The 15982-nt window shown below is 40.2% G+C and overlaps 1 protein-coding gene across 4 annotated transcripts in view; it reads right to left on the bottom strand.

Annotated features, from left to right (window-relative positions):
- Nucleotides 1–15982, bottom strand: part of EGFLAM (EGF like, fibronectin type III and laminin G domains) — a 74653-nt gene that overhangs the window by 30480 nt on the left and 28191 nt on the right. For 3 of the 4 annotated variants that reach the window (XM_072031632.1, XM_038169727.2, XM_038169726.2), the window contains exons 7-9: nucleotides 10122–10288; nucleotides 1785–1900; nucleotides 1233–1569 (exon numbers count right to left, since the gene is read on the bottom strand). In XM_072031632.1, coding sequence (XP_071887733.1) covers nucleotides 1233–1569; nucleotides 1785–1900; nucleotides 10122–10288 — 620 coding nt within the window. Of the gene's footprint in view, nucleotides 1–1232; nucleotides 1570–1784; nucleotides 1901–6033; nucleotides 6137–10121; nucleotides 10289–15982 lie in introns of those variants that run through there. The other variant, XM_027446527.3, reaches the window with a different exon arrangement.

The following is a 15982-nucleotide window of genomic DNA, read 5'->3' as shown; positions in this document are numbered from 1 at the left end:
AGAAGCTCAAATACCTCCCATGCCTGTACCTCCGATGCACATCAGGAATGTTCAGAACAAGCCTGCAGAAGAAATGCATTTGCCTGGTGGTCTTCTTTAGACAGTGGGATGACACTACCAGCAGTAACAGGACAGATCCTCAGCACTGCTTGCATTCATCACTGACAATAACACACAAGTCATGCCACCATCCCAATATGAGGGGTATAGTTTCTCTATCATTCTCCTAATTTACTTTTTTTTTTTGCTAGTTACTACCATTGATTGAAACCTTCTGTTGTGACTTTTAGCACCTGTTATCAAGAATTTGACACTTGATGGGGAAGTGATGCCTGGGATGCTGAGTGCCTGAGAAAGTAAGCCCACCACTTTGAAGGGCCATGACGGGTCATCTCAGGCACCTCATGTAGCTGCCCCTTTAGGACTGAGCAGATCTAGGAGGCATAGCGAAGGTCAGTGCCTTTTCCTTCCTCCCCCCTGCACAGCCACACCTCTCATTTTCCACAAGCTCTAATATTCATTTGACCCCTTGGTCACCAAAGCATCAGGGAAAAAAAAAAAAAAAAAGAAGAAACCACAAAGATCTGTTTCAGGCAAGCTAAGTGAGCTGACCAGGCTCATTAGGTGATTAGCTGATGTCAGACCTGGCAAAAATGAGAGATGAAGTCTCAGCAGCAGTGGTCCAAGAGGGCTGAATGCCAGGGAAGACATGTATGGACCTTGCCAAGCCTGGGTGCCTACCACCATGCCTGGCTGCTTCTCCCTCCCTCTCCCATGTGGGAGAAGGAGAATTAACCTCCCCCTGCACAGCTACATGGGGTCTGCATTAATCTTTCCCCATTTTATTAGAGTAACTTCTTCAAACTTACTTGAGGAAAGAGAAACGAGGGGATTGGTCTGAACTGGGACGTGGAATCTGCTGTTTTCCTTAGGGATCCATTAAACTCAGCCGGCTATCCCAAAAATGTACTTTTGTTGTTTTACCTCACAGCTGCTCCTTTCCTCAGACAAACAGAAGCCAGCAGGAGAGCAGAAATCCACCCTTCAGCTGGTCTGCACCAACCTGGGCCACAGCCTGGGCCACAGCCAGGCCCTCCTGAATTCTGTTGTCACTGCACAGAGGCCACAAACATTTGGTCAGCCAACCCAGGAGGGACACTTTATCTGGAAGCTAGTAAGAAAGCACAACCCCACACACTGTCAGACAAGGAGCTTGGCGTTCAGAAACCTACCTTCTGTGCATGTCTCTCCTCCTTTCCCCAAGTTGCAGTGGCAGCGCGAGCCTCCCCGGTCATAGTCGTTGACACAAAAGCTGTCTGCAGAGCAGATGGTCTCATCGCAGGAGAGATCAAAGAGGCGCAGTGCAGAAGACACGCCACCCCTTCTTGTGGCCCTGGGTGTAGTCGCCCTTGCTGTGGTAGAAGGTCGTGTGGTGGTGGGAGTGGAAGTGGTGGGCTCAGAAGTGGTTGTAAGGAGCCGCGACAGGAGCCTGGAACTAGACCCTGGTGTGACCTTGGTTTCAACCAGAAATTTTCTGTTGCCTCCTTTGATAGCAGGGAGAGGTCTGAGCTGAAGGGAAAGAAACAAACACAAATTCAGTGAAACTTATGTTTCTACATGGAAATGAACTGAATGCTTTCCATGCCATGGATCAGAAGTAACACTGAAGAAAAAGAAGCAACCATGTTATAATATCTGAGCATATAATATCTGTCTGACAAGACCAGACACTTTAAAAGACTAAAAAGAAAACAAAAATGTCAAACTGGAGTCTTGAAATTTACCTCTTCTATGTAAATGTCATAGTCTGAGTCATCAACATCAAATCCTTCATCATCACCAGTGACTGTCTCGGTGATATACCGATGCCCATAGCTTCCACTTCCTAATTCCTCGGAGCCTGAAAAGACACAACTAATATACTCAGTTCATACGTTTTTTCTCTTTACATACAGCAACTCAAATATCACCTCCCCCTGGCTCAGCACACTGAAGTCAGAAGCGGTATTAATATTCATTCTGTACAGGCGATGCATATTTCAGCCAGAAGATGGGACATGTTGCACATGTGATACATGCACAACAAACCAAATGAAGACCTCCATTTAGTCACTTGTGTTTCTTTAAGAAAGTGGAAAAAACTCAGTTCTCCCACTGCAAACTGACTTTTATCTACCATTCCTCCAGGAGAAATGCTCTGAATGTTTTTCAGCATGAACCACACTTTAATAACTGTATTGTTTTTAGACAAAACCTTTCCCTTTTATAAATACACAGTCCGCTGTTCACCCTGCTGCCAACCAAATAACTGGAACAGCACAGAGGTACAGCTAGCTGGGGCTTTTCTGGCACCCTCTGCTTTATCTGCTTACACTGGCTCCAATGCTTCTGAAATTAATACTCTAAGTGTATTTTTAGATTGTATTTTAAAATGCAATGTAGCACCTGGAAAACAAGAAAGGTGCACAAACACCACTTGCTTTTTGTGTGCACAGTCTGCCTCTCCCTGGAGTGCTGAGCAGCTCTGAAGGACTTCATGCTAGGAAGTGCCATTTAAAAATGTAGTATGATCAATGCAGAAAATATCTGTGTTCTTCTGCACTTTACACAACAGATCTGTTTAAACATTGCTTTTTAGCTAGTAAAATTTACATGAAGTCATGAGGAAATATAATAAGGGTAACTGCATCACTACCATTCCTTGACATTTCAGTAAGGTTAACAGTATAAAACATATAGTAACCAGTGAAACAATGGACTTCATATGCTTTTTCCATAAAATATGCTGCAGTCACTTAAAAACAGCACAGGTAATTCCTGCTTCACAGAGCCTCTGTATGGGCTGACCACATGCACTTGCTTATTTTAGCAGCCGTAAGCTGCCCAAGTTTTCCTGTGAATTATCAGGTCCTTCCCACCACTACAGGCTGAGACAAAAAGTCCTGCTGGGCCAGGACTGTCTGCAGGAAGGAGACTTGACAGCCCAAAAACACAAGCAAACCACTTGATGGTAGAGAGAGCTCCATTACCACCTCAGAACAACCTGATGGAGCCAGCAGAAGATAACGAGGCTCAGCAGACTTTTTGGACAGTTATGTAATCAAGCATATGCGCACCAGATACGATTGTGTGCCCTGGCTGGCTCATTGGCCACCTACCATACGCTCCTGCAGAGCTACTCAGCAGTGGGGTTCACATGCTACATCAGCACAAAAAAAATGCATAGCCAAACAAGCAGAGGTAATGAGGCACACACATTTCCAAGCAAAGCAGCATGCTAGACCAGGAAAGAATATGTATAAGCTTCTGCACTCTAACATGTATCCCTAATCATCTGTAAATAATACAATTTAACTGTAAATTAAGTAGAAGTACACAGCATAGAGTCCTACTAATGGAGCTAAACAGAGAATTCATAGCATTACAGCTGGTGATGAGGTGAGGCCAATTGGACAAACTACAAACAGATTATTTTTGCTAGTGACTGTGAATGCACAGGCAAAGAACGACTTGAAGAAACTGGCTGCAGATTTACAAACTCAACCCAGTCCTGCAATCAATATGGAAAGAAACACGTATTAGCAAAACAGGAGCACACTTCATATTCCCAGTATTCACTTGAAAAGTCACTAAGATTAACTAGCACCACCAGAAAATTTTACTCCAGGTAGTCAAGTTGGCCACTTCTCCTCCATCTATCACTGCATTAGAATCTCTTTCTCTGGCAAATGCAATTTTATATGACATTCATTTCTAGAAAAGAATTTCAATGTGTCCAAATAGAAACCTTATAAATGACACTTGTAGTTTACTGGAAAGTATATTAATGAAGCAGAGCCCAGCACAAACTCAGCTATTAGCAGACGCAGCAATTTTCAGCTCACTGGAATACTCTTTAAGTCGGACCTGTAATATTACTTCTCACTCTTCTAAGTAGAGTGCACACATTGCATGTCTGAAAGTATTTCAGAACTAATTCAGTTCTAATGGATGAAACTGTAATTTACTTAAGAGCAACAAAAGTCATAAAACTAAGCTGGGAAAAAAAAATAAAAATAAAAAAAATAAAAATTGCACATTACTGGTCAATCATTTGTCAAGGAAAACAATCCAATCTGTATTCAGGCTGTGATACATAAACTCAATTTTCTAATTTAAAGGTACAAGCTACAAAGTAAACATCTGTTATAGCCCAAATTTTGCCACATTTTTTTCTCTTCTCAAGCAAACTTTCTATTGGGTTAATAGATTTAGATTCAGAAAGGATGGTACAGATGAAGCAATACAGACAACGGAGTATCTGTATATTCACATGTATAAAAATATTTGTTCTTACTTTTGCATTCAGATATGCAGACCAGCTTACATGTATAATACACAATCTTAATGCCATGCTGTTTTGCTCAAGTGTAACTCTCCTGTCTTGAGTGAAATTATCACTGAACTACATCAATAGCCACCAACACTCAATGAGACCTAGTAACTTAGGAGACATGGGCAGTTCCCCAAGCAGAAGTTGTGCCTCTTTCACCTGGTAGACCAAGTTGTACCACGCTTTTCCAACTGAATACCTTTGGGAGAGCATGTACCCACAATTTTGAGATAGACAGTAATTTCTTTTACTCTCTTGAACTGGCAAAATATTCACATTCTTGAGAGAGCTAAGAAGGTACAGCTTATTGTGTCTTGACAGAAAAGACTGATCTGAAGCCACTCTTCAAAGACCTTCAGAATTTAAGTTTGGCATCACCAGGAAAAGTATAACATAAGAAGGTGCTGTAATATTCACAGATCTCTAACATGGCCTAAAATCCCCCTACTTGTTCTCCCAGCTCCATCTAAGTTTCAGCCAGCACATGCTACATTACTCTACCTGCCAACATGCAAGCAGTTTTTGTAATGTAATTGCACTTGGGAGCAAGGAAGGCAAAGAGTGTTACTCCTACCTATACATACAGATCAGTAGACACAAAAACATTGAGACTATCAAACAACCCACTGTCTTCTCAATGGCTTTGGTCTGCCTTGCATTTGGTGTTGGCTCATTGGATGTGACATGATACCCACATGCAAGGTTGCAACAAAACTACCAAACAAACAAAAAGCAGAGAAGCCGGCAGCACTTGACGTAGACAAACCTCCTTGCCAGCCCACTTCTTGAGAGCACTGCCTAGCTTTTGTGGAGAGCTCACCTGATAATGAGTGGCAAATAAACAAAAATAAAGCAAAGTGGTATGCTGCAAATGCTGAAACAACTCCAGAGATTACATGTGATGTATTTCAGTAAATCAGTGTTTCTGTGTAAAAGAAGATGAAGTCTGTTTAAGAATCTCTACCTGGTCTTATAATCTTGTTTTATAATTAATTGAAAAACTTATGGGGGGTCCTGGAATGAAGACATCTTCTTTCCAAATAATCAGGGATTAAGTTATACCAAAGATATCTTTTTCAAAACAAAGAGAAAGCCATACAAACTTCTGTTTTGCCAATCAGGTGGCCACTGACATTCCGATCCAGAGACCTACTGATCAGGAGACACAGAAGAGGGTAGAAGATAGACCAAAGCAAGCAGATTGAATGCAGTGTTAACAGACTGATCACCCTCACACACAAGGCCTAACAGGTTTAAATACATCAGGGCATTTTTATCTGAATTCTGTCCGTGCCAGTGACTCAGAGTGAAGCACTACATATCTCTTGGCCTGTCTCTTGCTTTTTGTTCCTGTTTGTATAACGGAAACATTAAATACAAATGCAGCCTTTGTAAATCCGTCAGAGATCTGTGGGAAACAGTTCTGAAGAAAACTTTCTCCATCTACTATCTTCAGGACACATCACCATCACTTAAATCAAGGTTTGGGCCTGAGGGACTGCTCTTTTCCTGTGCCTGAGCCTCAGCAGACACGTCCAAGCAGTGTGCAGAATATTTAAGCACCTGTGCCAATGCCTTTTTCAGCATGAGCCAGAGCATATGGATGCCCCCATTTGTAAGAAGCCAGGCAGTGATGGCCAGGCCCAGAGGAAGGGATGTACCTGAATTAAGCATCCACTTCTGTCATGTTAGCTGCAGAGACAAGCAGGAGGGTATTTTTAACAGAAGACACTTCCTCTGTGGGTCTGGCAAAGCTCAAGGCTGGTGACCTTCCAGGCACAGTGCAAAGCCCATCTGTTTCCCCAGGAGATGAAGGGTATTTAAGTGATGCAGGTGAGGACACTTTGATTCTTTGGGACAGTTCGTTACTTTTGTTATTACTAAACTTGATATGTGAAAACTTTTGTTTTCAAGTAAAGTGCTTATGCCACTTTGAAAGATTTGATATAGAAAAACAACAACAACAACAACAACAAAAACACAACCGTGTAAGTGAAATTACTATAACCTGTGTCTGTAATTAAGAAAAGCAACAACAGCTTGATTTATTACATCATTTCCTTCTATTAAAAAAATGAAAACAAACCACAAATAAATGAGAACCTTTGGGGAAACTTGCCCTCTCTTTCCTCTGTGGAAATGGATCAATGTAACGTAAACCAAGCATGCATTTTTTTACTAGGTAAGGGGGTAAAGTCTGATAATCAAGGCCACATGTTCTACTTGCAAGGATCTTGGGAGGTCTGTCACATTAAGTGATAGTCAACAACCCTTCAGAGGAACATTTTAGCAAGCAAAGCCAACAATTTCCTATGCTAACCTGAAACAATGCAGTCAGAATTACTACAAATCCAGCCATCTTTGAAACCAAAGTAAGAGAAAAACATAATGAGATAAGCCCCAGCAGGAAGAATGCCTGGGTAGCATGGACCCAGTGTCTGCAGGACTCACTGCTGTCACAGCCTGCCTGGAAGAGCTGTGAGGGACTGCACCATGCAACACAAATTCTGAAGGTGCATTGCATTTGAGGTAATGCTGGGAATTTTCAGTTAAAATAAGGATCAGAAGGTTACCAATTATTTTAAACAAGCAAAACATCCAGGGCACACAAAGGTATTGCAACAAAATTTTAAAATCCAAGCACACTAGACACCTGCTCACCAGTACTGTATAGACAAAGTGTAGTACAAAGCACCCAGACGTTGTATGGACTTCTGACAGCTCCCTAAGATATTTCAGGTATTTCTGAGGAATACCCAGACAGTCAGAAAATAGCACCAAATATGTGTGGCATGTTCCACTGCTTACACGGGAAGAGGAGCCACAGTAATAATGAGGGTAGTAATTCCTACAACAGGCACCCTGAAGAGGGAAGATGCTCCAACTTCAGACATGCCAACATTGGTCTGACACCTTTCCAACCACAGTAGGTGAGTAAGAGCTATCTGCTGGCACTTTGAGAGATTCAGCCATCTGCTGGCATCTGAGATCCATTATGGTACATGAGGCATCCCCAGAGGACTGCAGGTGTCTGGGAGAGGTTTAGGAGGCACATGCCTTGTGCTGTGACAGCCAAAAACCAGCCAGTATAATCCAGAGGATCTCAAATACACCAAATGTCAATATCTGAGCAACACAACTGAATGATTAGATAGGCCAAAGAAGACAGCAATTGCCCTTCTGGATACTAGAAGGGGAAAGATATTTTAGTACCTGAAGAAAATATGAACTAGGAGTCAGTTTTACCTGATTATTCTTGAACTGAACGTGAATTTTTCTGTCAAATTAAACTTTTCAGATGTTTAAATCACATTAGGTTTTTCTTTGTTTATTTTGAGGGAAAAATAAATGATCAGTCTATGCACTGCTTTAGTCAAGAACATTTTTTCAGAGCAAAAGTTTAGCTTTCCTACTAATATATAATGTACTCCTGTGCCTGGTTAACATCAAACCACTTTCTTATACAGACGTTACATACTAAAGCCAAATGAGAGCTTTATAATTTACACTTCCTGAAAGCTGCAGAACTTATTTCTAAGGGCATGCATGCTTTGCCACCTTTGAACACTACTTCTTGCTCTGCAAAAAGAAGGCTGTTGTGAAGAGAGTTACCCAGAAAAAGATAACACCAGCTTTCAGGCATGCTGGCTGTTTTGAAGCCTGTTTGTAAAGTCTGTCCTGAAAACCAACACTAGACTGGGAAAGCAACCAGATTTGCATTCTCTAAAGGACCCAGGATTTGCTGAAGTAGTTCTGAATTTAAGTGGCCAGGTGTAGGGCTGGATGTAGGTGCAGGCAGGCCCTCAAGTATCCAGGTGCAGGGCTGGGTGTGGCGCCTCAGGGACACGCAGCAGCCCTGGGATGTGGGAGCTCTGTCTGTTCATGAAGGTCTTCTCCAAGCACTGCCAGCTCTGTGGTGCACGCAACCAACCTTTTGGTCACTGATTCATCCATGCACCTACCACAGACTAGCAAACAGTTTCTGAGCCTGTTCACGGAGCTGTGCAACTACAGCATGGTAGTTCTTCAGATCTGATGCAGACACACGAGTCAAGCTCATGCCCAGTATGAACCCCTCCAGAAATCAGCATTTATATACAGTAGGTGTGAGTCTGACTCTAAGCCCTGCTGACAAAAATCCTTGGCTTAAAGCCATCTTGACTGGTTTCTGCAGAACAGGCAGTTTCCAGTTTTCAAACTTGCAAAGTGCCTTTCCAAGAGCACTACAGTAATAAGTGCAGTACAATGACTACTCCACGCTTATTAGCTTTATCTTTTCTGACCAGAGAATGCAGACACTCACATCCAGATATAAACAGGATACTAAAGAGCACATAAGTGTGCTTAAGGTGGAGGGAGCTGAACCTTGAGGATCTGAAGCCAAGAAATCCCACAACACACTGCACCTTCATCATTTTTATAAACATTTGCTTCAGAAGTTAAACTTAGAGTTCAGCTGCCACAATAAACTTCATGCAAATCATTCAAGGGATTCAAAACATGGCAGAGGGGAAAAGCAAATGAAAGCTGCCTTAAAGGGTCAATGAAGACAAGGGATTTCAATATAGGGAGGCAATCTAGATATAAATTGTGGTTAAATTGATCATTAAAGATGCAGTCCACATTTTTGCAGTATGCAAATTGTTCTTGCTGAGTTCACAATCCCACCTGAATATCAGCTGCTCATTTTCTACCAGTTACTTAAAGATGATTTGCAACTGGGTGTACAGGTGAGAAAAGAAAAAAGCCAGTCTTGTAGCTCCTTTTTAGAGTTCATCAGTGTGATAAAACTATACCCTGGCATTTTCTTGCCTGGTGTTCTATCCCCTGTAAATACCTTCAAAACTGGGGCTTACAGTACTGAAGCCATAAAAAGCTGTAGCTGCTATTAAAAAAAAAAAAAAAAAAAAAAAAAAAAAGTTTAGCACTTTAAGGATATAATCCTGTTAGTCCACATTACCTAACATCTTCATAGCCTCCTGTATGGACTCAGCTTTGCCATACTGGTCCTGGATGTGTTCTGTGTCAGTTTGGTTAGGATGCCCACACACACAGCTACAGCTCAAGGGGAGATGATGAGCAACAGTACCTACAAATCAGCCCACAGAGATACAATCGCTGGCAAAGGATTATACCCTAAGAAGGCCATCAGGAATGTGCGCGGGACCTACTCCTTGCTGCAATGTGCATGGCCTGCATGGCTGCACAAATGTAAGTGCAAATTTTGAATGTACTTCCACGTAATATTTTCCTACATGGCTTCTGATAAAAAAGGGATGGTTACCAGTTATGTCATTATTTTCATGGTTATTCTTAGCAGTATAACAGCCTTACTACTCAGAAAACACAATAGATTTACTTTGGTCATAGTTGTTTAAAGTACACATGTACTACATACAGTTCAAAGAAAAGAATAAAAAAGATGTACAATAGACTTGTTTTGCTCGTTTCTCCCCATGGTATTCACTTGTAAGTTCTGCATGAAGACGGCACAAAAGTCAGTAAGCAGAGATCCAAAAATATCTAGCAATGACCTCCAGAACACAGAAACAGCATGAAAGCTTTACAAATCTTTGCTTGCAGCTCAATATTCACAGGATACTGCAAGCACTGTGGACAGGAACAACACCAGGTGTTGGACCAGGGGTGCATGTGCACCCTTGACTTGGAGAAGCTATCTTTCCCCAGCTGTCCACTACAGGCTTCCCCCAATATAGAGCTATAATTAGAAAATGATGTCTTTACTCACTGAATGTTCGGACAACATCACTTGGTGCACTGGAGGGGCTGGATCCATAGGAGTTTGCTGCTCGGACGGCAAACTGATACTTGGTATTTGGGAGAAGTCCCTTGAGAACCATGGACTCCATCTGGATCTGCTCTCTTATTACAGTCCAATTGCTGTCAAGGTCTGGCCTTCAGGATTAAAATAGAAAATAAATAAATGAATAAAATAAAATAAAATAAAATAAAATAAAATAAAATAAAATAAAATAAAATAAAATAAAATAAAATAAAATAAAAAGAAAGACCATAAATAATTAAGTCTAGCTGTAGAAATTCATTGCCTTTAAACTTTCCAGGGAAATACACAAAATAAATGAGGTATAAGCTTGCTAAATCTTGACTGAAATCCTTCGTTCTTAAGGGGCCAGACTGTGCAACCACAAAAGCCTGTGAGATGGAAATATTGCACTACATGGTGATACAAAAACTATGTTCTGATTTTGCTTATAAAGCCAAGGAGGTGTTTTAGAGGACAGTTTGAAAATCAAGTTCTGTTTGTCTGTTTTTATGGATTTGGGGTTCACAGTTTTCATGTGGTGTTACATCACCAGCAGTTCCCAATCTTCTCTTTGGCTGGGTAATGCAATACTTTGAAATAGAGGGAAAGATTCTGATTTATTCCTAATAGCTTGTGCTCTAATACCACTGAGTCCCTTCAAACATACACAAGCACACTAACAGGATGGGAATCTAGCATTTGATTTCCCAGGCACCTGGGTTAATGTACCCACACTGGAAAATCTGGATCTAGACCCTTCTCCCCAGAAATGGGAAAAATACTGAACAATAATGCAGATAAACTAATTAATTAAATAATTAATCCCATAGCCTTTGGGCTATGCCTACTTATATGTTGATCCATGCTGGAAGCCAGCTGCCGATAAATGCCACTACCATTCAGCTGACATCAGTACCACCATTCACATGGCAGTTTCATCTCAACACCAACATAAGAAAACTAGAAATGCTTAAGTTCAGCTGCAGAGGAATATGTGAAAGGGAAAGGCTACTTCAAATACTTTGAGAGAGCATCCTGATGCTTTCACACCATTTCTGCTCTCACTAGAAGTGGTCTCATCAAGGAGGAATATGGAATGAGAAGGTAAATGAATGTAAACAAAATCAAAAAGTAAACATTAAATCCAGGCCACCCAAAATATTCGAATTGAAGCTTATGATAGTAAAAAAAGGGATATAAATGACCTTTCAGAGAAAATTATTCCAGTGTCCTTTTCTAAGATAGGCTTGTGGTATTTATTACAGGAAATAACCTCGAAGTGCTCCCTGATGCTACTGATGTTTACATAGGACTAGCTGCAAATGACTTCAACAGTCTTCCAACAAAAATTATAGCACAGGGCAGGCATTTTGTATTTGTTTATTTGCAGCTGGAAGGAAACGCCAAAGTTAATGTATGTTTTCTTTCATCAGTCAATACAGGATTTATTGATCACCAAGGTTTCATTTCTTTGTGCCAGCACAGCAAATGCACTGACAAAGCTGTATCTCCCAGCTGCCTGGCTTCTACGCAATGGCACACAGGATGCAAATATTGTATTGTCTCACTAAAAATAATATCAGACAAAAGAACAAGATGCAATGACAGCTAAACAGACCATCTTCAGTCACCTTCTATCACCATTTCCTGGTAGACAGGAGGGCATTTATTTTGTCTGCTTTTTCATTGTTCCCCTCCCAACTTTTTGATGCCCAGGCCAAAAAAGTAAAATTTTAAGTGTTTTCCAAATGAAAGCTGTTAACTTTTCTTCCATCCACTTGCTTGCTTAGCACCATGTTCTCAGTTTTCCTACACACATCTTTTTTTGTCTCTAATTACAATCCAAAGAATTCCTACTCATTCAAAATGGCCTTACAGTGGCTTTGCTACAGAGCCTGTCAGCATTAATGCCCAACATTGAGGGACCCAAAGGAGGCATTACTCCCTGCAGAGATTTAGGAGAAAGCATCGCGACTCCACAAACCACAGGCTAGTCTTCAACTTCACCGCCTCTCACAAGACTTCCTTCTACAGAAATGAGTAACAGAGGAAACGTCTGTGGATGTGTAAGTGTCTGCAGCTGAAGGAGAGGGAAAAAGAGATTTATCGCTTGACCTTTGCTATTTCTCCAGAACATTCCCTGTGTGAACAAATCGGTACAAGACGATAAAATGGCAAACAGATGGGGAGAGGAACACAATGAACTCAGCTGGTGAATATGCTCGGGGCAGCCAACTCCTGTGTTTCCTAAGCTCAGAATTTTGTTGAATTTCACTTCATGTCAACTTTTACACTAGAAGGCTCATTTTGATGCCACTTTTCTCATCTTCTCACAGAATCACCTTCCCTGGACCAATTACAGGTTTGCCTCCAGCTGGGACTCTGCAGAGCTGCTCCAGAGGATGTCTCTGAGCACAAGGCATTTTCTGCTGCAGAAGTCACAGCTGTGCATCTCCATGCAGAAGTGCTATGCAGTAAGAATCTGAACAGAGACAGAGTGTTTTTAAAATAATAAACATAGAGGTAAAGTTGATAGGACTGAACAGATAAAAACCAAGAGTAGAATTCTGCCCCAAATCTGCCCCAAACATTTGGATTATTGCTTTATGTTGTGATCTCAGGAATCATTCAACTCAAGAAGGGAAATCTTTCTGATGTGGATTACAGCAATTTTACACTCTCTTGAACTTCCTTTTAAAAATCACTTCGAAATGATTTAAGAATAAAGCACCTGCTAATAATCAATCTTTAAAAGGTATTTGATTGCTCTTTTGTGTGCTATTTTTTACTCATCTAAGTTCAGCTCTGCAAAATACTTTTCAAGATATGCCTACAAATAACAAATACAGTGACAAGTACTTATTTGGTGTGGAAAATGCTGGATGTAGAAAGTAATGCACTATAGGATATTATTTTTAGTTACTATTACTGTTTAGCTTTATTTTGATGCTTTTTACAAAATATCCCAACCAATACACTAGGTCAACAGAAGAAAAGTAGACTATCTTCTAAACATACTCTTTTGTTAAATCTTATACTGATGGTAACATTTTTTAAATATTTCCTTCTTAATTTCTGTATCTAACTCTCCTCTTTCTTCTTTAATTAACTTTTCAGGGATTTAACCCTACCAAACAGTGATGTAAGTGTTGAAATAGATATATCTGTTCTATGAATTCATCAGGAAAACTGTATAAAAGGTATGTGTGGTAGTTTGGTTTTTTTTTTGGTTGGTTGGTTGGTTGGATATTTTTTTTTTTTTTGGGGGGTGTGGGTGAGGTCTTTAGGAGGTGTCTTCACCATTTGAACTGTTGTTTAGGGTTCGTAACAAATGAAAGCAACCACTGAACCACTACCAGCATTCATGGTCTGAAAATTCACAGCTGACTTACTAAAAAATTACAATTCCTGCCATACATGAAAGTGTAACTTTTCTGTGTTCAGCTTTCTTCCAGCTCTGGGATGAAAACAGGTACATTCAAATGATTTCTACTGGGAAAGAGACAAACTTTTCTTTAGATGGTTTGACCACATTTCAGCATGAGATATTCTAATATGACTGTCTGATTCAGCACAGCACCAGTGACAGATAGCTCAACACAAAATGGATTCAAGGATAAACCTTTTTTGGAGGGTAGACTTGAAACTAATCAAGAAATCTGCCCATGCCACTATGCTGAGTCTCCTCCATCCTAACATCAAAATACTGATAAATCTCCCCAGTTTTATCAGCAGAAACTGCCTAGTTCATGGCAACAGAAGGCTCATGTCACTACTGAGATGTTGAAAAGTTTTTCACATATGTCAAGACTAACAATGAAAGCCATTGACTCTATCAGCAGATAAAAAGAAAGCAAGCTACTCATTTTAAGGGACAGGCTGCTGAAACACTTGTGGTTCTGTAGAAGACAACAAAAAATTGAATAAATTTGTCCTCAAGTTTAAAAGACTGGTAGGCATTCAATAGGTTAGACATCTGGGTATTCCGGTGAAAATACCTACGGCATTTTTGAGAAGGTGTTTTTTAAATTTATATATATATATATATATATATATATATATATATTTAATATCTTGCAGATAAAAACCTAAAGTAAAGTCCAGGATGTTATAGGGACTTCCATATGAATGCTGTTTGCCATAAAATATCTCTCAGCATAAACCAATAGACCATTCACTCTGTGTCTGCAAGCTTCCAAAGACATCATGAGTTATTTTAAGTTCGACATGTTTTTTATAGATTCTGTATGAACTGTGCTGATAGCAGTGAGACCTACACTCATCATCCTGATTTTATGCACTTAATCAAACTGAGCGTGCAGAGCCTGAGTTATCTCAGCCCACCATATATCTGACATCATTCATGGTGCTCCACTGCCTACGGCAAACCAAGTGCTCCCAAGAGCTCCCAAGGGAATCTTTGTTAGAGCCTAAGTAAGGGCCCAAATTCAGCCCTTGAGCAGAAGGAGACAGCAGGTTAGCTCTGGTTCTGATGACAATCTGGTATGTGCAAACAATTAATGTACTGAATGAATGTGAGGTTCTAATCCCTGATATCACAGCTGAAAAAATAAGTGTTTTTCCCTCATCTCAGTCTCCCAGCATGTTTTTTTTTTTTTTTTTCCTAGGGTAAAAGTAATAAAACTTAGTTCTAATGGGAACAAAATGATTCAATGTCATGGTTTCTAGAGGTTTGTGCTGTACCCAAGAGAAATCACAGATTTGCATAAGACAGTTATTAATTTTGCAAAAGCTCAGTATCAGAATTGTATTTCTTTGACATAATAGGACTTATTTCTAAATTTGCTTGCACAGTTTTGTTTTGGTTTCACATTGGTTTAATTTCAATAGCTTTATCTTGTGTTAATACACTTCATAGTAATTAAAGCTAAATGCAGCAAAAGACAATGAAGCTTAAAGTTAAATCTTTACCTCTAACTGCCATTAGGGCTTATGGCTCATTGAACTTTCTCCAAATATATACTCAAGCTTCCAAGTCTAAGAGAGTATAATCCCAAATTTAACAAATATACTTCAAGATTAGCTTTAAATCTCAATCTAAACAGTGTAATCAAAACATTGTGCTGTTAGCAAATTCTTTCCCAGTCTAAAAACAACGAAACACTGAAATTTCAATTACTCATATCTCTTGACTTAAACAGCGAAGGCACCTTTCTACTCTCTGGTTGAAAAAAGGTGTACTTCTGACATGCCAGGTGGAAATGACAATGCCCACTTCTTCCATTAGCAGGCCCCTGGTGCCAAGAAGACGTGTACGTAAACCTGCAGGCTCCATTTTCTAGCAACAGCACAGAAACAACAGATGTGCAGTCAATCAGAACCCAACAATATCCCTTTCCTATCCACTGAGTAAATGAAAGTTAAGAGATGGGGAGAAGAGATAAATACTCAGATAATGATTATGCTGGAAAAATAGATATTGAAGAAATTGCATGATAATTCTACAGCAGAGTTTACATTATGGCCATAATAAATCTTCAGCCCTCGTGTCCTGCCTCCCAGCACAGTGAACATTGGATGGCTTCCCACTAAATATGGGGCATTTCAATTCAAACACAAAGTGCAACGTAAGTTCACAAGCAGACTTTCAGCCTGGGAATTCTTTTCATTATATCAATAGCTTCTAGACTGTAATCGTACTTTAAGCACTGAAAACCAATAGTTCTTTCTGTCTGTTTTTACAACAACTAATCTTTTTAAAAATGAATGTGTTTTTCTGAAGAGCGACTTTTTGACCTCTACAGCTCAGAGTAGTTAAAGAAGCAATTCTCTCTTCTTATCAAGCAACCTCACCTAAAACCTGT

The sequence above is a fragment of the Anas platyrhynchos genome, chromosome Z, assembly GCF_047663525.1.
Source record: "Anas platyrhynchos isolate ZD024472 breed Pekin duck chromosome Z, IASCAAS_PekinDuck_T2T, whole genome shotgun sequence".
NCBI lineage: Eukaryota > Metazoa > Chordata > Aves > Anseriformes > Anatidae > Anas > Anas platyrhynchos.
The sequence above is the reverse complement of the archived record's forward strand: the minus strand, read 5'-3'. Positions and strand labels throughout refer to the sequence as shown.